At 36.2% G+C, this 26,331-nt stretch overlaps 1 protein-coding gene across 10 annotated transcripts in view; it reads right to left on the bottom strand.

Moving 5' to 3' along the window:
• Positions 1–26,331, bottom strand: part of LOC143217166 (neural-cadherin) — a 211,129-nt gene that overhangs the window by 36,031 nt on the left and 148,767 nt on the right. Inside the window, exon 1 of one of the 10 annotated variants that reach the window (XM_076441039.1) lies at positions 18,436–26,187. The exons of the other annotated variants lie outside the window; for them this stretch is intronic. Within the exon in view, the coding sequence (XP_076297154.1) occupies positions 18,436–18,487 (52 nt within the window). The 5' untranslated portion in view covers positions 18,488–26,187. Of the gene's footprint in view, positions 1–18,435; positions 26,188–26,331 lie in introns of those variants that run through there. 10 annotated transcript variants of the gene reach the window in all.

The following is a 26,331-nucleotide window of genomic DNA, read 5'->3' as shown; positions in this document are numbered from 1 at the left end:
AAATCGAGGGATATGTTGAGAAATGTAAAAGTTACAACAATAAATAGACGCGACATTTTTCGCGAGGCAGAACCTTTCCTCCTACGATTTTAAGCGTTGTTCTTAAGGATCCACTTGTTCGACTCTTCTGTTCTATCTTCCACCATTTTCTTTTACTACCTCTCAGCTACGATGATCGCGGACTTACTACTTGTGAGTTTCAGAAAAAGATCCCCCTGCTTCCCTGCGAGGACCAACTTCATCTGAAAAATTCTTCTTAACTCTTTTATCTAACTGTCCTCGTCGAAGAGCTTCGGTCATCGAACGCTGAAGATCAGCCCCTTGGACTGGATCGTAGCTCGTTGTTTGTAATAGCTTCTCAGAGATCGATAGAATCCTATTAGGTAATGGGATATCGAAACGTTTTCAGTTTGAATACTACTGCAAGTAGCATTGTCGTGATTGCAATATTGAGCGAATCGAAATCATTCCGAATATATATCTGGAATGATTATTTTTCTAGTATGGGCGATTCCACGCGAAAACCGACACTTTTTCGAGTAAAATTTAGGGTTTTGTTGAAAATTAATTATGCTGTAGTAAATTGAAGGAAATTTCAATTTGAAATTCAGGGAAATTTTAAGTTTAAGTTGAGAGAAATATCAAGTCTTAAATTCTGGGAAATTTCAAGTTTTGAACTTAGGAAAATTTCAACTTTAAAAGGGAAATTTCAAGTTTTGAATTGAGGGAAATTTCAAGTTCAAATTGAGAGGAATTGCAACTTTGAAATGAGGGAAATTTCATGTTTTGAATTAAGGGAAATTTCAAGTTATTAATTAAGGGATATTTCAAATTTAAATTGAGGCAAATTTCACCTTTAAATTGAGGGAAATTTAAAGTTTTGTATTGAGAAAAATTTCAAGTTTTGAATTCAGGAAAATGTGAAGATTAAATTAAGGAAAATTTGAAGTTTTGAATTAAGGGAAATTTCAAGTTATTAATTAAGGGATATTTCAAATTTAAATTGAGGCAAATTTCACCTTTAAATTGAGGGAAATTTAAAGTTTTGTATTGAGAAAAATTTCAAGTTTTGAATTCAGGAAAATGTGAAGATTAAATTAAGGAAAATTTGAAGTTTCGAATTCAGGGAAATTTGCCAGATAAGGATCGAAGGAGGCCGTTGAAAACGTTTCTGGTCATTTAGAGTCCACCGCGGAATTCTATCAGGCTAATTAAATAACAGCAATTTATGCGGTAATGTTTCAACAACAGTAATTGAATTAATCCTACAATTACCCCGTCAAAAGCAATACTCACTTTACTACACTTATCTGAATGATTAATTCGCCGTTGAACTACGTGTTTGTTAATCATCCGTGAATTTGTGGCGCGATGGCCAACGACGACTAATTGCACGCCCTGATTCATTTATAATCGTAGGAAAATGAAATGAGAAAGTGGACGGTGCGATTAAAAGTTACGAACGATAAATAGTGCGGGAGTCGGTCACAATTAAAAGTTTCGGACGCACGATGTTACACGATTTAGGTACTCATTGCCGTCACTCTCGTTTACAAAAACTGAAGAACATTTTTCACTATAATTTATGAAATTATTAATAGCTTCTACGCTTTGAACATTAACACTGTAAAAGCGTAATAGATTATATTACTTGTTGAAGAGCATATCGGGTTTTTCGTGAAGCGACTCTCAACAACGCTAATCGTCGCGAATAATTGATTATTTCAATTGATTGTTTACGATTATTATGGCGTATACACATTTTCGAAAAATATTAGAACACAAAATTCAATCGAATTTGGTGAGATTTTAATTAACTTTCTATCTGCGAAGGTCGTTGGCACTAACAATAATAATCTATTTGATTCCGCTTTCTTGAAGATTATAACTATAAATATTAAAAATTGCACGAACATCCGGAGTCTACAGAGGAGGGAAATTTCAAGATTGAATTGAGGGAAATTTCAAGTTTTGGATTCAGAGAAATATCAAGTTTAAATTGAGAGAAACGTCAACTTTAAATTGTGGGAAATTTCAAGTTTAAATTGAAGGAGATTTCAACTTTAAATTGAGGGAAATTTCACCTTTAAAATATGGGAAATTTCCAGTTGGAATGTGGGAAATTTCAACTTTAAATTGTGGAAATTGCAAGTGTTTAAAGAGCAATTATTGGTCAAGAAGAGACTTAATTTCCTGATAAGTAGACAGCGGGTTCTAAATAAAAAAGGTGCATTATTTCAATAAACCGTAAAACCAGTGGCTGCGGCCGATTTTACCCATGCTTATCGGGCTATAGACTTTACGATTAAATCTTTACCTTCCCGTTCGATCGATATTTACGAGCGTTTCCCCTATTTTACGAAAAAACGTTAATGTTCCTCTGGTAAAGCCGCTCATAAATAATAGGTCGTTAGCTGTCTAGCCGTATCGCATGCGCAAACACACAAGATCCCAGACGTTGAAGAATTATCTACCTTCCAGCTGACCGATTTACGAAGATGCTGAGATAACGATATTATCCAAAAAGCAATAGACAAAGAAATTGACAATATGATGAATCTAGTATATACACTAACGTTGAAAAGTATCTGGACACTTGCGAAATGTGTAACAGCAACGCATAAAAGTGCTGAAGCATCTAAAACAGTAACTAAAATCATAAATTAATTTTTGGGAATTAAGCGGAGAACCACGTTTTTTTCCCTCATTAATTATAAAAAGAAAATTAAGAGGAATTCTGTTATAATAAATTTATTTCAATATAATTCCTCTATAGAAAGTTAATTGAAATTCAGGGGAATTTCAAGTTTAAACTAGAGGGGTGTTGTTGCTCGCGAGAGGGTTAATGGTACGGATGTTATTTGGTGTGTGACTCTCCAAGAGTCACACAAAGAACTTCCCGATTAGTTAGTTGTAGTATATTATTATCATTATTAAGTGTACATTTTAAGAAGATTATACGTTTTCAGGGAAATTCAATAGTTTCCTACTTAACAAAATGTTTGCTATATGGCGTCGCATTAAACGAACATCGTAGGCTCGTTGCTCGCTTGGTTCCTTGTTATAGCATACTAATGTTGCAAAATAAATTGTCTCAATTAGTTTTTCGCAAACGATACAACTCATCATTATCCGAGTTTGCAGTATTGATCTTGGTTTTCTTCGATACTGTTAATTTAAATTGTCTCAAAATATATAAACCGCGTTCAATTTTGAAACTCTGCACAGTGCTACATACAACATTTGTAAAGTTCGCCTTTCTGATTTTTTAAAATCCAAACATACTTTCTCGTATGTTTGTCCCTGACTTTTATGAATCGTAATCGCTTCAGCTGGAACCACTGGAAATTGACTACGTGTGATTTGATATTTTTCCTCACTCGACATATTTACTTGATTCGACATTTTTATTATTGGTGTTAAATTTTGATCAATATTTGCATTTTTCATATAATCACGATAAGGCAGGGGTCGGCAACCTGCGGCTCGCGAGCCACATGCGGCTCTTTGGATGTGAAGCTGCGGCTCTTTAGTTCCATACGCAAATATTATTTATTTTATAAAAAAAAAACATTTAAACATCGTTCTGAACTGATTAACGAGGATTAGGCACCGATTCTATCTCTCAGCCACTTGTACTCGCTTTTCACCGCACCCCTCCCCCGTAACACGCGTCGTCACTGTCGTCAGTCCGTCGGAAGCTCTCGAATGACGCCGTCGTCGCATGTTTCTATGTAGGTTTTAATTCGCTTTCGACGCAAGACAATTTGGCGTCTTCACCAGTGCTTTGGCTGAGACGTATAGTTTGTTGTTTCAAGTAAAAGAGTTAGAAGCGAATTATCTTCTCAAAGTTGTGTATGTACATACATACAATATACATATATATTATCTAATTTGTTGTGAAAAACACTACTTATATTTGAATAAACAGATATTTTTTCTTATGAATAAATATGAATAAATTATTTATGCGAGTACTATTTATTGTTGGCAAGAAAAAATTTTGTGTCTCTTTAAAAACTTTGAAATTTTGTAAATTGTAATTTTTGACTCATCCGACTCAAAAGGTTGCCGACCCCTGCGATAAGGGGTTCTTACTTTCACTCCTACTCTGGCCAATTGAACATCTAACCACAATATAGACGGAATTTTAGTATTTTCTTGAAAAGTAATAAATTTTAATATTCCGCTTGTGTGCTCCATTAACCAATCCGTTTTTAACATCAATGTTATTAATAATTATCATATAGTTTATATTAATTTTCAATTTAATCTCAGTTAATAATTCGTTTTGAACTGATTGTTTTTTTAAAGATTGTAACATAAATTTTTTTTTGTACTTTCATCGATATTCTTTGAAAATGTATTCTCGGGAGTAGAGATGATTAACTCACTCTTGCATTGGGATAATTTTCGATTATTGTATGCGGAATTTTTGTGTAATTACGTTTGTTTCTTCGGTGGAAACTTTCCGTTCTCTCGTATAAATTGCATTGTTGAATGAACTTCTTTCGAAAAAAAACCAAAAAAACTAAAAAACTACATGACCAAAATGCACCAAAATCTAATCAGCTCTAATTTACAGCGGGCACATCGATTGCATCATTCATCATCCTGATCGCGTTGTTACTTTTTCTGAGAACGTTAACGAAAAATTTGATAACATACAAACGGACATACGCACACACACACACGCACACACATACGAACATTTTGCTGAAAATAGTCTAAAATGACTGCAATGACCATGAACCGTGAAGATCTGCTAAAAAATCGATTTTCGATTTTTGGGGTCATTACAATAACTTCCCTATAAAATCGGGAAGTTAATTAATTGTAAAAAGAATTAAGAGAAATTCTAATAGAAAATGAAATTCAAGCGACAAAATTCTCCCACATATTGTTCCTACTAACTTAAATTACGTTTCGTAGAGGAAACGGAAGTGTCCGGATACTTTTGATACGGAATGAAATTCTTTTCAATTACGGATATAACTGGGTGAACACTATCCACGTTCGCAAACATTAATGCTAGGAGAAATAACAACGAAACAGAGAAAAAGTCGTATTTTATTCAGTTGCCGGAGGACTTGGCCGTTGCTGAAAATCGATTCTCTCAAAAATGGAACACGTACTGCGAAAGAATGAAATTTTTCACGATATATATCCCATGAATTTCCATCCTAAACTTTATCTGTATATTTCCCGAATAAAACTAAGAAAACAGAGTTGGAAAAATACGCGCTGTGTTCGAAATTTAAAAGTCGTTCTACGAAATGTCGAATAGAAAAACGATATATCGAATCGATCCTTAATTTAATGTGTCGATGATAGAAAAATTATTGAAAAGTTTTCTTCGTTGCAACATCCTTTTCTACCAGGAAAATTGAATCGGTAAATGATTTGGGAGAAGAAAGCAGAGAGAGGAGAAGAATGAAACACACGAGCGCCGACATGACAGCTTGATGACACTTGTGCAAATTACCCGGGTCCAGAAAAACTGAATTGAAAATGCTAAAAACGCACGGAACTTGGCGGAAAGATGTAACACACGGATTCTAAGGCAGGTCTTGTAGCAGGTGAAACCAGGATGGATGCTAATTAGCGTAGAGGGTGGACGGAAAAGCGTAAGTGTCATAATCCGGAAGAGTTTAAGGGGATTAAATAATAAAACACGCTCGTTACACGAACAACCTTTGCCTCTGGTTTTGCTGTACACTATTTCTACGTACATAGAAAAATTGCTCATGAAATAGTTTCTCTCGAATATCATCTAAACTATTTACCGCGTCCAAAAATCTGTTTAACAAAAAATGTAGATCTGGACGGGGTGCGTCTTTTATGTCCTATTACTCTTTTTCGTGGAACGAATGGTTTTCGAGAAAATTGAGAAAAACGTAAGACCAAATGAATGAGACGGTAAAATAATTCAACGCGAGTAAAATCGTTTTTCTCGAATATCTCCTAAATTATTGATTGTATCAAAAAATATGTTAGACGAAACCTGTAGATCTAGACAGGCTGCGTCTTTTATGCCGTATTAATTTTTTTCGTAAAGCAAACGGTTTTCGAGAAAATTGAGAAAAACGTCAGCCACGTATCACTTGCGGCTCGGCCGGGCGAGATAAGTTACGCATCGCTGACGTTTTTGACAATTTTCTCGAAAACCGTTTGTTCTACGAGAAGAAGTAATACAACATAAAAGACGCAGCCTGTCCAGCTCTACAGGTTTCGTTTCGCATATTTTTCGACGCGGTGAAATGGTATAGAAGATATTCGAGAAAAACGTCAACAACGATTTGTTCATTGTGCAAGGGACACGGCGTTCATATTTTTCTCAATTTTCTCGAAAACCGATTGTTCTACGAGAAAAAGTAATAGGACGTAAAAGACGCAGCCTGTCCAGATCTACAGGTTTCGTTTAACATAGTTTTCGACGCGGTGAATAGTTTAGAAGATATTCGAGAAAACCGTCAACGATGATTTGTCCATTGTGCAAGGGACACGTCGTTCATATTCTTCTAAATTTTCTCGAAAACCGTTTGTTCTACGAGAAAAAGTAATAAAACGTAAAAGACGCAGCCTGTCCAGATCTACAGGTTTCGTTTAACATACTTTTCGACGCGGTGAATAGTATAGAAGATATTCGAGAAAAACCATTTTATCATGCATTCAATTAATCATTTAACGTTTTCCCGTTATCTGTGGCCGCTGAAACTTTGCACAGATTCTTTTCGAATTGTATTTGTAACAACTCTGGGAGGTTGCCATAATAGAAATTCGAAAGTCGAAAATAAGAGCCACTCTAATGTATATATACATATGACGAAACATTCGAGAACTTTTATCGACGACCTGATATAACTCTCTCATGAATGAGTGGTCGTTGATTTAGTTATCCGAAGCCCGGGCACCGAATCGATTTGGTTCGCGTGTGCTCGTTTTTCCAAAGAAAGATAAAAACGAGAAACGGAACATCGTAAATATCAACCGGAAATGTTTCGTTTCATCAATCGCTAATTAAATTCGCTGCACGGTACTCTTCCATTACACGCGTACCGTTCCGGCGAGTGTTTCTTCTCGGAATTATTCGCGTGCATAATATACACAGATATTCGATAAAAACTGTTCATTAAAATGACTCGTTATTCGGTGATTTTGTGAAAAATAACACAAATAACATACGGTATCGCCTATTTATTTCAGGCTGATTTTATATCTAGAAAAAACAGCGGATCTTTATGCAAAATAAAAATTTTCCCCCTGAATTGCAGTAAATCAGAGCGACGTAGAAATTTATTTTCGCTCTTAATATATTCCCATTGGTTAAAAATAATACGACGGTATTTTTAAATTCGTTTACAATTATACAAATTAATGCTTCGATAGAAAAAATGGTTAATCCAGCAGTAAAGTAGTGCCTCAACAAAACACGAGAATGCGTTAACCCCGTTACGATAAGTTTCCCTTGAAAGAAGGTGAATTATTGCAAGTGCGCCAAAGAAAAGAGTTTTAAGTGGGTCATTAAATTATTTCGGGAATCTATAAAAGATGAAAGTCGTTTGGTTGCTCGCGTTTCGTGCGCGAACCATTGTTCGCGATTGTTTTATCGAAACTTTCAATGGTAGTTTTGGAAAATTAGTTGGCCATAACGTTCCTCGTTATGCTCTGTATAGCGGAGCATTGAATTACTCGAGTATCGGCAGTTGTACACGATGGTTGCATGTCTAGACCAGGCCTGGCCAAAACGAATGGTTTCACGGGCCAATTTGATGATGCGTAACGTTACAGCGGGCCGCACTCTAGTAAACAAAACATGCTTTTGAAAAATGTATTACAAATTCAAAATGAACAAAACTTTATTTTTACACGTCGCATTTGCGCATTGTAACAAGGACACATGGAAATTTTCGTTATTCGCCCAGCTAAAAAAGAAAAGATGTGAAAAGTTTAAATTTAGGGAGAAACTACAAGTTAAAATCGAGGGAAATTTCGAGATTTAAATTGAGGGACGTTTCAAGTTTAAATCGAGAGAAATTTCAAGCTTTGAATAATGAGAAATTTCAAGTTTATGTTAAGAGAAAATTTCAAGTTTAAATTCAGGGGAAATTTTAAGTTTAAATTAATAGGAAATTACAAGCTTACATTAAGGGGAAATTTCAAGTTTAAATGAAAGGAAATTTCAAGTTTAAATTGAGGAAAATTTCAAGTTTAAAGGAAGGGAAATTTCAGATTTAAATTGAGGAAAATATGTTAAAATCGAGGGAAATTTGAAGTTTAAATGAAAGGAAATTTGAAGTTTAAATGAAAGGAAATTTGAAGTTTAAATGAAGGGAAATTTCGGGTTTAAATTGAGGAAAATATCATGTTAAGATCGAGGGAAATTTTAAGATTAATTTGAGGGAAATTTCAAGATTAAAGTGAGAGTAATTTCAAGATTAAATGAAAAGTGGTAAAAACGGCAGTTGCATGCCGAAAATCCTGAAAAATTGTAATTTTTACCACTTTCGATCGTTTTATTTTTGTTTTATTTCAATCCCAATGAAATTTTCAGAACGTATATAATTTATACGATTTTACAAAACGCATCTTTGAAATTCTCGTTATTGTCGCAGCTAAAAGTCAATTTTTACTATTGTTCTTCACAATGCATTTTTGCAAGATATTTATTATACATCGTTTATTAAACTAATCCTTCTATCCTTACAGAGAAATTGAAGTCGTTTGGTCGCGATTCATAAAAATGTTATTATTTATACGTGGTAGCTAGTTGAATCCACGGCTTGATTCGCGAAAAGTCAAATATAACGAAGGCTGGAATATTAACATCTGGGACTCTCATACGCGGAGTGTCAATAACGTTTATCTGGGTCACTTTTGAATGGACCGAACAACGAGTTTGCGACGTATACATTCTGCACGTACATACGTAATGCGCGTACGAAACAGGACAGCGATGGCTAACATTTCAACCGAACTAGAATATGTTGCTTATGCGCACGATGCAGTGACCAAATTTTCTGTTATTGTGCAACGGCACACATCCTGGCCAAATATGTACACGTTCCGTGGCAACTACGGAAATAACTGTCTCCGAGAACACGAGAGAGAGCTTAGAGCGACGTTCGAAAGACGGATTCTGACAGCAAATGCTCGATATTTTGGGAGACGCGAAATTTTTCAAAGTTGATGCATTATGAATTTATGACTGGACTGCGGATTTGATGTATATTTATGACTGGACTGCGGATTTTATGCATTTATGCCGAAAATGGATTGATCATATACGAAATTGCAAGGACAATAGACTTCTTCTTCAAATTATACATTAGAAGAGGAAAAACATATTTTTTATTCACACTCCACTTTCTACATTCTTCTACAGCAATTTTTATTTAGCATGAAGATCCGTAGTCTATTTATGAGTCTCCTATATACCGACTGGGTTAGTTATCGGAAAAAATAAATCAATAAAGAAGCAGGGTGGATTATTTTATCGAAAGTTTTGAACAGATTCAGACCTTAAACGATCGATATGTTATGGTAAATGTAATACCCGCATCGAAACTTCTGAACATGTTTGACACCTCTAGTAAAGTATTGGTATTTTAACTTTAAAACACGTAGTTTAGCATAATGTCTTGATAACTCGCAAAGTTTCCCGAACTATAAAGTTACGTGCCATTGAAGGTCCCGAAGAATTTAAATCAGGTAGACTGACATTTTCCAGCCCACGCGTTTCCATTCCAGTGACTTCGGACAAATATTTGCTTAATATTTGTTTGAAATAATGGAGAAATTTCTATTATTCGTATTTGGGTACTATATGTCGTTCTACGATTATACATATACATATACCCCTACAGATTGAAAGTTCTAACTTGAGAGCTTCAAGCTTCACACATTTTGGTTGAATCTTTTCAATCATTTAGCTATTCGCAGAGATCGTTTCCCCTGTATTCGCTTACACGTTGCACGTGTTTCTGTTTTGACAACACCGATTTGCTACTTCGGTTTAACGTTAATTCCCTCTGACGGCAACGGTAAACATTTTCGCTATCTCTACACGCTCCTGCGGAATTCTTTAACGGACTAAAGACCGTAATTTCAACTTATCTTTCCGCCTCGATCAAGTGACGCGCCGTATTCGTCTATTTTCGCCCCTGCATTTAGGTTTCAACCCTCCACCATTAGTTTCAGAGGAGAAAGAACAATGCGGGAAGAACCTCCAGAGCCAACGAAAAATAAAGTAGACGGTAAATCACTGTGTTGGACTGTAAAACGTTCCGCAGCTTATTTTACCGTGTTGGTTCTGAATCGAATGCGATGGATTTCTGTGTTTATTTATTTATATGCGTCATTGTTACATATTTATCACTCAAACTTAAATTAGAATCACTTTATCATGAATGAACCAAACGTCTTCAATTTCTCTGTAATCTAGAAGGATAAGTTTCGTTAATGACGTCTAATAAATATGTTGAAACAATGTATTTGATCGGAATTGTGAGAAACAATAGTGAAATTGATTTTTACTACTTTTTAAGCTGGGACAATAACGAGAATTGAAAATATGTGTTTTGTGAATTCGTATAAATTACATGCGTTCTGAACATTTCATTGGGATTGGTTAATTGGTTTGTTTCCCTGAATTAAAAACTTCAAATTTCTCTCAATTCAAAACTTCAGACCTCCCCAAACTTCATCTCGAAATTCTCCTTAATTCAAACCTTGAAATTTTCTTCAATTTAAACTTGAAATTTCCCTGAATTTAAACTTGAAACTTCCCTCATTTTAAACTTGAAATTTCCTTCAATTTAAACTTGAAACTTCCCTCTATTTAAACTTGAAATTTCCCTGAATTTAAACTTGAAACTTCCCTCATTTTCAACTTGAAATTTCCCTCAATTTAAACTGATACCTCCCTCTATTTAAACTTGAAATTTCCCTCAATTTAAACTTGAAACTTCCCTCATTTTCAACTTGAAATTTCCCTCAATTTAAACTGATACCTCCCTCTATTTAAACTTGAAATATTCCATAATTTACATTCTTAAATATATCAGTATCTAATATGTATATTCTCTATATATCCAAATTTTAAAAAATTATTTTGAACTTGAAATTTCCTTCAATTAAAACTGCTGTGAGAAGGAAAAACGTCGGAAAAATTCCATTTTTATTGTTTTTCAAGGTGATCTTCTGCAACAATAAATCTGAAAGAAATTGTTGACACTGCCCGTTATAATACTTTAACACGGAAGTAAACAGTAGAACAGTATCTTTTCTTATTTTCGGGAAATCTGCATTTTTCCGATTTTTTTTTTGAGGTTTTTCATTTATCGAGTGGTTAAAAAACTTCTACGGTAATTTCTTCCTCTCGTCTCGTCCCGTCGCCATGTATATAACATACATATAACTTCATCGAATTGAAATAATGCTTCGTACCCTAATTCTTATCGCGATTACGTACAAGACGCGGCGAAAATCTATGCAAATCTGAGGGAATTCCGGGGGAACATATAGTAGAAGGAATAAGCCCTGAAGGAATATACCCTTGATAAAAGCTTTTAATTCGCAAGGGACGAAACTCGGGAACGATGCCACTGCGAAAAGGCGATCGAACAAGTTACTAGTTGCCAGCAAATTCAATTGCTAACATTTCAAAGACATTCTCTATCGAGGAAACCTGCATAGGTATATCGATAAATTCCTCGAAATTGAGAAACATGGACAACTTTCGATATGTAATTGTTAGACGGCGGATCTTTGTGCAAATTAAAAATGTTCTGTATTGATCGTGGGAAGCAGAAGTAAAATAAAAATGGACTTTTCCCTCTAATAACTTTGTTACATTTGAAAACATTATTACAATGTCCATAATAATTCATCGTTCGAATACTTTTGTGACATTCATTTAGCCGATGTTACTACGAAATGTTTCACGAGTATTGTTTATGTTATCAAAGACACTTTAAACTTAACATGTATAATCATGATACTTATACGTTACTATAGGAATAAAAGTATTTTATTCGTGAACCTCTTCATTGCGTCCTAGATCGATCTTTTATCTAGCGTTTTTGACTATGTACCGCGAAACCCCCCAATTTTGTATAATCGAGAAATGAGAACCCGAATCCCGCACCCTTGCAATCCTGGAAAAAGGAGTCTACTCCCTTGACGTCCTGATATTATTGAGGAGAAGCAGAATCGATTGTTCGGCCTCGTAGAAATAGCGAATTTCTCTCGATCGATACTGGATACAAGAATTTCACTTACAATTAGAGGCAGTGCGTGCGAACCTTGTGTTCTGCAGAGACTAGACGACGAGAAACTGGACATTCATGGGCGGAATCGCTCAGTGTTTACTGTGAACGTTGACTGCAGGCATCGAGATCAAAGTAGCTAGATTATTGGCTCGAGTGTCACAGTCAAAACGTTTGTCGCTACTGGAACGCGTTGGACGAACGCAGAGATATTAGTAGAGATCTAGCAGGATAAGCATGGCACACGACATTTTTTATTAAAACCGTGTGCAAAACAATGCTTCTAGGTTGAAAGATAATCCCCCGAAAATATGAAGTCGCTAACCCCTTATTTAAGGGTAATATGAGGGTAAACAGGCTAAACTTTATCAATTTTTTTTCTCAGTTGTTAATCAAGATATTAAGATGAAAAAATAACGGAAGTACTCGAACTTGCCTCTTGCATTTCATATATTTTTTCAGAATTGTGAGCATATCATGAAGGGTAGGAAAGAAATATTTATTTTCTTAGGGGTGGGGGTTTGTGCAAGCAACCCTTTGAGTAAGACTTACCAGAAAATTCAAGAACAGTGTTCTGTCAGCTATCTAATATATCTGAAAGTTTCAAGATGATCGAATTGGCGGAACATAGTTAAAGAATTGAAAAACAAATGATATTATGACATTATATTTAATACTAGAATATACCTATACAGCGCAGTAGACAGTGGAACTTGATGCAAAATCAAAATTGTCTACCCGAATTACAACAAACTGGAATGAAATAGACATTTATTTTCTTTCTCGATACGTTTCACAGGTTGAAAATAATGAAACAGTATTTTTCAATTCATCTGATGTTTTTACTATTTCAAATTGCACCTCGTTTTTCTTGTAAATGCATAGAATCCGCTGGCTACTTATCGGGAAATTAAAACTCTTCGTGACCAATGATCACTCTTTATAATTTCCTTCAATTTAAACGTGACATTTCCTTCAATTTAAACTTGAAATTTCCCACAATTTAAATCTTAAATTAATTTTCTACAAAGTTCACTTAGATCAACTTTATCAGAAGAATTCCTCTTAATTTAAAAAAATTAATTTGTATTTGAATTTCCCTCAGTTTAAACTTGAAATTTTCTCTCAATTCAAAACTTAAAAATTTCCCTCTATTTAAACTTGAAATTTCCTCATTTTATATCTTAAATTAATTTTCTACAAAGTTCACTTAGACCAGAAGAATTTCTCTTAATTCAAAAAAATTAATTTGTATTTGAATTTCCCTCAGTTTAAACTTGAAATTTTCTCTCAATTCAAAACTTAAAAATTTCCTTCAATTTAAACTTGAAATTTCCCACAATTGAAATCTTAAATTAATTTTCTACAAAGTTCACTTAGATCAAATTTATCAGAAGAATTTCTCTTAATTTAAAAAAATTAATTTGTATTTGAATTTCCCTCAGTTTAAACTTGAAATTTTCTCTCAATTCAAAACTTAAAAATTTCCTTCAATTTAAACTTGAAATTTCCCACAATTTAAATCTTAACTTAATTTTCTACAAAGTTCACTTAGATTAAATTTATCAGAAGAATTTCTCTTAATTTAAAAAAATTAATTTGTATTTGAATTTCCCTCAGTTTAAACTTTAAATTTTCTCTCAATTCAAAACTTAAAAATTTCCCTCAGTTTAAACTTTAAATTTTCTCTCAATTCAAAACTTAAAAATTTCCCTCTATTTAAACTTGAAATTTCCCACAATTTCAATCTTAAATTAATTTTCTACAAAGTTCACTTAGATCAAATTTATCAGAAGAATTTCTCTTAATTTAAAAAAATTAATTTGTATTTGAATTTCCCTCAGTTTAAACTTGAAATTTTCTGTCAATTCAAAACTTAAAAATTTCCCTCTATTTAAACTTGAAATTTCCCACAATTTAAATCTTAAATTAATTTTCTACAAAGTTCACTTAGATCAAATTTATCAGAAGAATTTCTCTTAATTTAAAAAAATTAATTTGTATTTGAATTTCCCCACGATTTTGTTTCGCACACGGTTTCAATAAGAAATGTCGTGGGAGCCGCTGGACTACTTTCCAATCCAGAATAAGCTGTCCAATGAAAATTGTCTACAAATATATACATAAAAATGTGCGAACGAAGAATACAGGAGAAGATTTTGCACCGTTCGAAAGTTTCAAAGGTAGTATACTATGTATGTACTATAGCAGCGTTGTTATAGATACAATATTTACATATACGGTCGCAAACACGTGAACGATCCCGTAGCTATCGCGAGGAATACGAGTGCCGGAAAGGAAAAATGGATCGACCGACCAACAAACTGATCCCTCCTCGAGATCGTTGTCCCACTCGTATCCGGACAAACGTGAACATATGAATGATTTATCTCGCCGTTTGAAAGTCGTCCAACGGATCTTCGGAGAGCATTTCACGTCGATTTATCGCCACGTTGCGCTGCGAGAGCATTACTGCACATTTTTTCAAAATGGTTCGCATGGCAACCATGAAGTTCGAAGCAACTCAATTCCATTTTGAACTCGATCCCCATTCAATATTTATTCGCTTATTAGTTACCAGTGTTGGGCAATAAATAAATAATTATTTAAATAAAAATTTAAATAACAAGTTATTTGTTATTTGGATATTCAAATGGTTTAATGGCTTATGGACTGCGGGTCATTATGCATTTATGGCTTATAAAAATGTTCAAAAAGTGCTGGACGATTAAATTCAACAGAATGCAGCACAATTTTTATTTGTTTCGGATCTCCAAAGGTAAAAAGTGAAAATTGCAGCAACATCCGCAGTCTATAATGACTAGTATCGACCAAATCAAAATCTAATTTGAATTACTTCAACAGTACTTTCTTCTTATAAAATCTTCAAAGCGTGTCTACTTCTTTCGTAATAAGCCAGCATTTAATATCGGACGCTATCAAATAAGTTTCTTAATGAGCTACTTTAAATGCGTGAAGCACTGCGGGAGATTTCTTTGTAATAGTTAGTCTGCGAATACCTCTATTTAAATATAGATTTCTCGTCCATTGTTTTACGAAAACGAAACTTACCGAGAAATAAGGATCCTTTATTTTCAAAATTATACTGAGAAATAAAGATCATTTATTTTTAAAATTACACTGAGAAATAAAAATCCTTTATTTTCAAAATTACGCTGAGAAATACAGATTCTTTATTTTCAGAATTACCGAGAAATAAAGATTCTTTATATTTAGAATTTTACTGACAAATAAAGATTCTTTATTTTTAGAATTTTACTGACAAATTCTTTACTTTCAGAATTACTGAGAAATAAATGCTAATGCTTGTTGATTTTCTATTTTATCTTCTGTCGATGATACTTAAATTTGAGAGAGAGAGAGAGTTGCACTAAATATTTCCACGGTAGTTGATAAAATGAAATTCAGTTTCAGACTGAAGATCAGCTTCGATGAAGACGCCACTTAGGCAACGGACTCGATACACAACAACCCACTTCGTTGCTTAAGCATGCCATATATCTTTCAGCTACTTGAAAGACACCGCGATAAACCGAGTATCTAGCCCATTCTGTTTACGAGAAGTGCACTTTTATCGCTGCATCGTCAAATTAAATCTCGAAATTCTCGTTTAAGAAACCTACCTCACTATCTGGGTTACACTATGCTTCATTTCTTCCGTTCTGCTCAAGAAAAAGTGACGAAAAAATTCATGATCATTATACAAGGGGGAACGAACAACAGTGAATTATTTCAGAATTTTCGGTCGCAGCGTCGATTTTGAAAAAAATCACTAAGCATGAGATTGCGATAGGATCCCCAACCTCGCTACCTGGGTTAGACTACACGCGAATAATTCTCTGTTTCTTCGATTCTGCTCAGCGACAAATTACGAAAAAATTCATGAACGTTCTACTTAATGGCATACATTACAGTGAATTTTTTCCGAATTTTCGGTTGCGAAATGAATTTTTAAAAAAATCCGGAAGCGTAAAATTGAGATAGAATCCTCAACCTCATTATCCGAGTTAAACTACACATGAATTATGCTATATCTCTTCTGTTTTGCTGAACAAAAAATTATGAAAAATTCATGAACATGCTGCTAGTGGCGCGCACAACAGTGAATTATTTCAGAATTTTTGGCTGCATACTCGATTTTTTAAAAAAACCGGAAGCATAACATTGTGATAGGACCCCTGACATCGCTATCTACGTTACACTATGCTTTATTTCTACTGTTCTGCTGGACACAAAATTACGAAAAAATTCCTGAACATTCTACTGAATGGCATACATAACAGTGAATTATCTCAGAATTTTTGGTTGCGAAATGAATTTTTAAAAAAATCCGGAAGCATAACATTGTGATAGGACCCCGGACATCGCTATCTGGGGTACACTATGCTTTATTTCTACTGTTCTGCTGAACACAAAATTACGAAAAAATTCCTGAACATTCTACTGAATGGCATACATAACAGTGAATTATCTCATAATTTTCGGTTGCGAAATGAATTTTTAAAAAAATCCGGAAGCGTAAAATTGAGATGGTAACACTATGCGAGGGAAAACTGTATAGCGAACGACAAGCAAAGCAACGAAAATCAAAGGCCTGCACATCTACAACGTACACTCAAAATGTATGGCAGTGCCTTCGCCGGCGGCGTGCATCGTAATTACCAAGCAGAATTGATTTTCCGTCGGTTGAATGGAACGATATCCCAATTGTGCGCGTACACCGAAGCTAGCCGGCCGAGGTGTCGTTGTACACGTACAATGTATACACCCAGCGCCTTTTCAAAATAACGTCGGGACGTCGATCGATGCCACACGCGGGAACTACGGATTCCACTTGCGTCGCGTCGGTTCATGTTCAACGAGTGTCCTGTTTTCGGCGGATAAACAACCTAACGAGAATCTCATCGTTTACGCCATTTTACGTACACATTTTACGAACACAAGGCGCATTTTAGAGAATTTTTTCGGATATTTCTGTTGCACTCTGTGGTCGTGAAAAATGAAAAACCAACAAGTGTAAATTTCGTCCTCGCGGCAGAAACATTGAAATAATTCGGTTTTTATTGTTTTTTGACGATGATCTCCCACAAAAAAAATGGAAAACCAACTAGTGTATCTTTGTCACTTCCTACAGCAGAAACGTCGAGAAAGATTCGGTTTTTAGTGTTTTTTTTTTTTGGACAATGCACTCTAACAAGAAAAATTCGGAAATATGTGACGTATTTTGGATCCTAAAGTGCATTGTACGGAATTTTTTCAGATTTTTCTGTTGCAAACTGTGATCGTAAGAAATGGAAAAGCAACAAGTGTAACTTTGTCACTCTTCACAGCAGCAACGTCGAGAAAATTCGGCTTTTATTGTTTTTCACAATGATCTCCCGCAACAGAAAAATCTGAAAAAATTCCGTAAAATGCACTTTAGGATCCAAAATACGTCACAATTTTTTTGAGAATTTTTCTTGATGGAGATCATTGTCCAAAAAAAAAACACTGAAAACCGAATTTTTTCGTGTATGCTGCGAGGAAAATGCTGAACGGTCGCCGAGGAAAAACGGCTTGAGAAATACTCAAAGCGCATGTATCGACGGCCTCATATGAAAATTGCCTACTTCCAGAAAAGTATGAGAAGTACTCAAAGCGCATATATCTTCGGCCTCGTATGAAAATTGCATAATTCCAGAAAAGCATGAGAAATACTCAAAGTGCATAGTGGATACATTATATCTTCTCTACAGAGAGATTGTATCTTACAATCTCGTCGCGAAGAACGTTGATTCGTTTCCTCTGGAGTGGCACTATACAGATTGCAAGCTACATAGCCTGGAGTTCAGATTTTATTAAAAGCGCGGAAAATCGGCGAAGAACAAGCTCGTTAATTACGACACGATCTTATCTCCCAAATGGCTCGAAAAGTCCCGGACCATTTTCCGGCGACCGAACCCGAGATCGTGACATGAAAACTCAACAACTCCGACGCGACGCGACGGGTAGTAGTTGTTTCTTGTGCTCAGACTAAAAAGGCACACCGTGTTTCCACCTAATCCTGCAGGAATACGCCTAAAACCGTGACACGTGACCGTTCAACAAGGCTGTATCGCGACAAGTATGCGTCAATATCGTACATCACGATGGTTTCTCCACCTACCTAGGTAAGTGCTGTTGGTGATAACCCAGAAGAGTTTTAGCGGATCAACCATTAAACCACTTTCATCACATAAACAGCTCGCTGCAATGAGGAACCGTAGCTGTTGTGCGGTGCCAGAAGGACGCGCCGATTCGACCGCGAAATGCCGTACAAATCGTGAACCGTGAACTGCGGATCGTCGTAAATCGTGATCCTTGAACCGTGAATCGTTGTAAATCGTGAACCGTGAACTGCGAATCCAGAAGTCACTGCTGGCAACGACACTGTAACGATTCTTCCACTGGCGAAGCGTCAATCCTTTTCGACGGAATCACTGACACGCGTTCACAATCTCACATCACCCACGATCATCGGTTCGCACCGAACTCGAAGGAGAGCCGGATCATCCGGTGCACTGCGACTATCCAGCAGAAAGGGAGAGAGAGACAGAAAGAAAGGCGGTAGATAGGAGGTCAGAGAGAAAGAAGGTACAATCGCACGTGCGAATATGGTTCCGACACGCAGAGTATTCCAAAGTGTTGCAGGGAGTCCCTTGAAGGAAGTACGGTACTCGCGTACTCTTTGCGTTACATCGTCCACTGTGCACTAGCAGTGTGTCCGCACTGTAACAGTAACAGTAACGATACTGGAGCGCGTTGTATTTCTTCAATAACGTTAAATAATGTTGTGTCGCAGTTTATTCTTTGATGGATTCCTGAATCGCAGAATGTTGTTTTGCAATTTATTCCACGGTAGATTTTCCCGTATCACAAAATGTTGTTTTGCAGTTTATTCTTTGGTGAATTCCTGAATCGCCGAATGTTGTCTCGCAGTTTATTCCACGGTGGATTTTCCTGTATCACAAAATGTTGTCTCGCAGTTTATCCCGCGGTGAATTTTGCTCTGTCACAAAATGTTGTCTCGCAGTCTATTTCGCGGTGGATTTTACTGTATCACAAACTGTTGTGTCGCAGGTTAGTCCACGACGGATTACTGTATCGCAGAATGTAGTCTCTCGCTTTGCGTCACGTCGTTCACCGTACACTAGCAGTGTGTCACCACAGTGTGTAACAGTAACAGTAACGGAGCTCGTTGTATCTGTTGAACAATGTTGAACAATGTTGAATAATGCTGTGTCGCAGAACGTAGTCTCGTAGTTTATTCCGCGGTGGACTCCCGCAACTGAAAATGTTGTCCAAGTAACCAGTAACGGCAATGGAACTCGTTGTATTTGTTGAACAATCTTGCTGGATTTTTGTATCACAAAATGTTGCGTTGTTCCGCGGTTTATTCCTGTATCGCAGAATGTTGTCTCTTCGCATTCACTGTCATCGTCCACTGTGCGCTAGCAGTGTCACCACAATAACAGTAACAGTAACGACAACGTAGCTCGTTGTATTTCTTGAATGAAGATTAACAACTTGAATAATGTTGTCTCACAAAATGCTGTCCCGCGCAGTTTATTCCGCGACGGATTCCAGTGTCGCAGAATGTTGTCTCTTCGCATTAACTGTCATCGTCCACTCTACACTAGCAATGTGTCACCACTGTAACAGTAACGACAAAGCAGCTCGTTGTATTTCTTGAATGAAGATTAACAACTTGAATAACGTTGTCTCACAAAATGTTGTCCCTCGCAGTTTATTCCGCGACGGATTCCAGTGTCGCAGAATGTTGTCTCTTTGCATTCACTGTCATCGTCCACTCTACACTAGCAATGTGTCACCACTGTAACAGTAACGGCAATACAGCCCGTTGCATTTCTGGAATAATGTTCAATAATGTTGTCTCACAGACTGTTGTCTCGCAGTTTATTCCGCGATGGATTTTCCTGTATCACAAAATGTTGTTTTGCAGTTTATTACGCGGTGGATCTTCCTGTATCACAAAATACTGTCCCTCGCAGTAGTTTATTCCGTGGCGGATTTTCCTGTATCACAAAATGTTGTCTCGCGGTTCATTTCGCGGCGGATTTCTGTCTTACAAAATGTTGTTTTGAAGCTTATTCCACGGCGGATTTTCCTGTATCACAAAATATTGTCTCGGGGTTCATTCCGCGGCGGATTCCTGTCTTACAAAATGTCACAAAATTGTCTCTTTCACCACAACAAGAGTAACAGTAACAATACTGGATCTCGTCGTATTTCTTGAGCAATGTAGAATAACTTGAATAATGTTGTTTCGCAGTTTATTAGGCGGCGGATTCCACTATCGCAGAATGCAGTCTCGCGACGGGCCGGTGCCGACGAATCAGTGCACCCTGCACGGCGCCTGTCATCGACATGTTTTTATCGCGGTAGATTTTCCACGGTGAACGAACGAACGAACGAACGGACGAGCGAGTCAGTGTGCGCGCCAGTGAATGTCCAAACTGAGAGAAAGTGGAAAGAGCAAGGGAAGGGTGAAGAGGAGGAGGTGGAGTTAAGGGTGGGGGTGGAGGCAGCGACGCTGAGCGTCGGCGTCGACGTTAGCGTCGGCGTAAGCCCGCTGTGCGTGGACCACTGAGAACTGGCACTGGAAGTAAGGGAACGAGTATAAGGGTACGAGTATAAGGGTACCGTACCCTTGTACGGTTTATATTGGTACCGGGGGTGGACACTGCTAAGGGTACGAAACGAGCCACGAGGGGTACGAATGTACGACTAGGCCAGCGGGTATACTGAAGTTGCAGGTCGAGCCCCAGATTTGCGCAGCCGCGCAAATCAGTCGGGGCGCACAGTCCACCCTCTCTCAGTCGATATACCGTGTCACCACAGTGGTTCGGAATCGCTAGAACGTGGACAAAAATCGAAGACATACTCGAATTTTGTGGGTAATTGGTGTTCCAAGGGTTTTCGGGTCGCTGATTATAGATCTGACTTGAAAATATCAGAAAACAACGGCGGATTCAATATTTCAGATGTGTTACTCGAAAAATTGAGTGAAATTTCAAGTTTAAATTGACGGAAATTTCAAGTTCAAAATAAGGGAAATTTCAAGTTCAAAATGAGGGAAATTTCAAGTTCAAAATGAGGGAAATTTTAAGTTAAAAATGAGGGAAATTTCAAGTTGAAAACAATTAAAACTAGAGGGGTGTTGTTGCTCGCTCGCTTCGCGAGCTTCGCAAGTAGGGTTGTTGTAGCTCGCTCGCTTTGCGAGCTCGCGAGAGGGTTAGTGGTACGGATGTTATTTATATATAAAGAACTTCCCGATTAGTTAGTTGTAGTATATTATTATCATTATTAAGTGTACATTTTAAGTAGATTATACGTTTTCAGGGAAATTCAATAGTTTTCTACTTATCAAAATGTTTGCTATATGGCGTCGCATTAAACCAACATCGTAGGCTCGTTGCTCGCTTGGTTCCTTGTTATAGCATACTAATGTTGCAAAATAAATTGTCTTAATTAGTTTTTCGCAAACGATACAACTCATCATTATCCGGGTTTGCAGTATTGATCTTGGTTTTCTTCGATACTGTTAATTTAAATTGTCCCAAAATATGTATATAAACCGCGCTCAATTTTGAAACTCTGCTCAGTGCTACATACAACATTTGTAAAGTTCGCCTTTCTGATTTTTTAAAATCCAAACATACTTTCTCGTATGTTTGTCCCTCACTTTTATGAATCGTAATCGCTTCAGCAGTAACCACTGGAAATTGACTACGTGTGATTTGATATTTTTCCTCACTCGACATATTTACTTGATGTGATATTTTTATTATTGGTGTTAAATTTTGATCAATATTTGCATTTTTCATATAATTACGATAACGAGTTCTTACTTTCACTCCTACTCTGGCCAATTGAAAATCTAACCACAATATAGACGGAATTTTAGTATTTTCTTGAAAAGTAATAAATTTTAATATTCCGCATGTGTGTGCTCCATTAACCAATCCGTTTTCAACATCAATGTTAGTAATAGTTATCATATAGTTTATATTAATTTTCAATTTAAAATTTTAAAAAATCGAAAAAAAATTTTTTGTGTAATTACGTTTGTTTCTACGGTGGAAACTTTCCGTTCTCTCGTATAAATTGCATTGTTGAATGAACTTCTTTCGAAAAAAACTAAAAAAACTAAAAAACTACTTGACCAAAATGGACCAAAATCTAATCAGCTCTAAGTTATAGCGGGGCACATCGATTGCATCATTCATCATCCAGATCGCGTTGTTACTTTTTCTGAAAACGTTAACGAAAAATTTGATTACATAGAAACGGCCATACGCACACACACACACACACACACACACACACACATACGAACATTTTGCTGAAAATAGTCTAAAATGACTGCAATGACCATGAAACGTGAAGATCTGCTAAAAAATCGATTTTCGATTTTCGGGGTCATTACAATAACTTCCCTATAAAATCGGGAAGTTAAAAAATTAAGATAAAATAGATGACATACTGATATATTTAAGAATCTAAATCATGGAAAATTTCAAGTTTAAATTGAGGGAAATTTCAGGATTAAATTGATGGGAATTTCAAGTTGAAAATGAGGGAAAATTCAGAAAACAACGGCCGATTCAATATTGCAGAAGTGTTACTCGAATAATTGTCAGGTTACCTCGAAACACTAGCATCCCCATATTTTTTGGGTCGCTGAATATGAATTTGACTTGGAAATTTCAGAAAACAACGGCGGATTCAGTATTGCAGAAGTGTTACTCGAAAAATTGTCAGGTTACCTCGAAACTCTAGCATCTCCATATTTTTTTGGGTCGTTGAATATGAATTTGACTTGGAAATTTCAGAAAACTGAATGGCGGATTCAATATTCAGCGACACGAAATCGCCGGAGTGTTAATTTTTAAATAAATTACAGTACTAAACAAGAGACAGGAAAACGGGTGTTTCGCGAAAGACTATTTTCAAAGTTTTAAAATATTTCTATGCTATTAATTATTATATATACACGCAGCGGAAAGAACGCTCTTCAACGCTATATGTCTAGTTTCGCTGAAATGATTACTCATAAAAAAGTATTATGAGCCAAACATCGTTAATTTCAGGAAGGATTCTTCGCTTTCATTTTTCGCTTGTCTTCAAATTTCGCTCAAAAGATAATGGGCGACTTAGAGCAATTTATATTTATACTAAAACTTAGTCTGCACGTGTAAAAACCTATTGCCAGTAATTTCATTCGTTTTTGAGAAAGTTGAAAAATGCACTGTGTTAACTAACGCGACACCCGGTACAGAGGGTCGTGTCGATGAACGTTGACCGCCCCCGCACGCTTTTCATCCGCCTGTCACCCTGCTGAAAGTCGGCGTTCGACTCGCAACATTGAAATTGTCGAATTTTTCAACTCGTGGTGCCACGCGGACGTGTTTGTCTTCCGGCGAAAAACTTTCGGTCGGTCACCCGATCCGCAATTGTTAACGTACGAGCTCCTACAAGTATGTACGTCAACAGTTGTTTCAGAGTATCAGTGCATTTTCCGTAACTAACTACAAAATTTTGCAAGATAAAATCTGTTGTTGTAAAGAAAAACGCTGCACGTGTCACAGTACAATTTCAAAACATGTCAGTTTACGCAATAGAGTATATAGGATTTATGTATTTACGTATTTACCAGGAAAAATGTCGTGAAAACGAATTCGAAAGGCTCGGAAAATAATAATGTAATTTAACCAATTTCCTATGTCGAAGAATTAATAATCAATAGACTGCAGATCCTTATGCATTTATGGGTACATTAAATAGATGAAATTGTAAAAATGGTTAGAAAATTGAGGAAATTGATAAAATTGAAGATTGTTGGAATATTGAAAATAGAAAGACAAAAATTAAAAAATTGAAAATGCAATTTTTATACTGCATAAAAATTCGCAGTCTAGTAATCAAAACTCTAAATAGCAATATCTCGAAATCGAAAGTATATGCGACATTAAAAGAAATTAAATGAAATTATAATTCGCGATGTTACAAAATATTGCAACGCTGAGAAAATATTTGGCGATAGATTTGAAACTGAGAATATCACCCATGAAACTAAATGAATGAATGAATAGTTAATACCCCATGATAGTGTACTCTCCCGTGAATAATAATGCATGGAGAATGTAATTTTCCGATGCAAATCGCCCTAAATCCTCGGAGAAGAAGCTGGCCAAAAATTAACGTGCATTCCAAGTTTGAACGACATCTTATTCCTCGTCGCCGGATCGTTCCAGTTTCCGAGAAACTAGAAAATCGACGAGAAAGGTATTATGGTCAGCATTGTTACCCCAGCTGTATCGTTCTCTGCGATACGATTGAAAATCGATCGCAGGTCGTTGAGTAAACGTTGCGAAAAAGCCCCAAGAGTCTATCCATCCATCTCAAGCCATCGCGAAAGTCAACCATGCTTTACTACGATACTCCCGTCTCTTGTTTACCTTCAATTCAATTTTAGTTAAAAAATTGTACGTACACTACCGCGGAAAACTATCCGGACACTTGCGAAATGTGTAACAGCAACGCATACAAGTGACTGAGGCATCTAAAACAGTGACTAAAATCGATCTTCATCACTTTCTCATGGAACATCTAACGTTTCATGTGAAAAACTACCTGCGTGAAAACTCACCAATATTGTGGACTAAGAAATATTAAATTTAGGGAAATTTCAAGTATATTGAAGTCAGGAAATTTCAAGTTTTGAATTCAGGAGATTTCAAGTTCAAAGCGAGGGAAATTTCAAGTTGTGAATTCCGGAGATTTCAAGTTCAAAGCGAGGAAAATTTCAAGTTGTGAATTCCGGAGATTTCTAGTTTAAATTGAGGGAAATTTCAAGTTTTTAATTCCGGAGATTTCTAGTTTAAATCGAGGGAGATTTCATGTATTGTATTCAGGAAATTTTAAGTTTAAATTGACGGAAATTTCAAGTTTAAATTGAGGGTAATTTCAAGTTTTGAATTCCGGAAAATTTAAAGTTTAAACTGAGGGAAATTTCGAGTATTGAATTGAGGAAATTTTAAGTTTAAATTGACGGAAATTTCAAGTTTTGAATTCAGGAGACTTTCAAGTATAAATTGAGGGAAATTTCAAGTTTAGAATTCCGGAAAGTTTCAAGTTTAAATTGAGGGAAATGATGAATTGAAGGCGATGAATTGTACTACGGTTTGTAGAGGAAAAGGAAGTGTCCGGGTACTTTTGAGGGGTAGTGTACGTAAACAACGTTATGTTGTTGGACTATGGCGTGGAAGCTGACAACAGGGACACGACAACGCTGTGACAGGCAAGACGTCCCTATAGTCGGATGTCCCGTTACGCGGTCCGAGAACAATTTCATACACGACCACGAACCACGATCTACTGGAGCCGAGACACAGAATGGTTCTAGACAGTGCCCAGTGATTATCACATAAATCGCGGTGAAATGGATTGACTGGCGTATTTCCTGCGCACAGATTATGTCGAGTGTTGTTTCGCATTCTACGCTGCGTCGCGACGCCCAACGCCGCGACACGGTCCAATAGGAGATTGACCGGCCCAGATATATTATACGTATTATATCTATGAATGTATGTATGTATGCAAGATGTGTGTGTATATATGGAATGTATGAATATTGTGTATGTATGTATATATGTAGAATATTCTACATCGATGAAATTCGGACCAATTTTGATGGTGAAAGAAGATGGTGAAAACTGCCCTTACAGATTTTTCTTAAACTTGAAATTTCCCTCAATTTAACCTTGAAATTTCCCTCAATTTAAAATTGAAATTCCCGTCAATTGAAACTTGAAATTTCCCTCGATTTAAACTTGAAATTTCCCTCAATTTAACCTTGAAATTTCCCTCAATTTAAAATTGAAATTCCCGTCAATTGAAACTTGAAATTTCCCTCGATTTAAACTTGAAATTTCCCTCGATTTAAACTTGAAATTTCCCTCGATTTAAACTTGAAATTTCCCTCGATTTAAACTTGAAA

This window comes from Lasioglossum baleicum, chromosome 16 (genome assembly GCF_051020765.1).
Source record: "Lasioglossum baleicum chromosome 16, iyLasBale1, whole genome shotgun sequence".
NCBI lineage: Eukaryota > Metazoa > Arthropoda > Insecta > Hymenoptera > Halictidae > Lasioglossum > Lasioglossum baleicum.
Note: the sequence above shows the minus strand (reverse complement) of the source record. Positions and strands in the feature narration are given on the sequence as shown.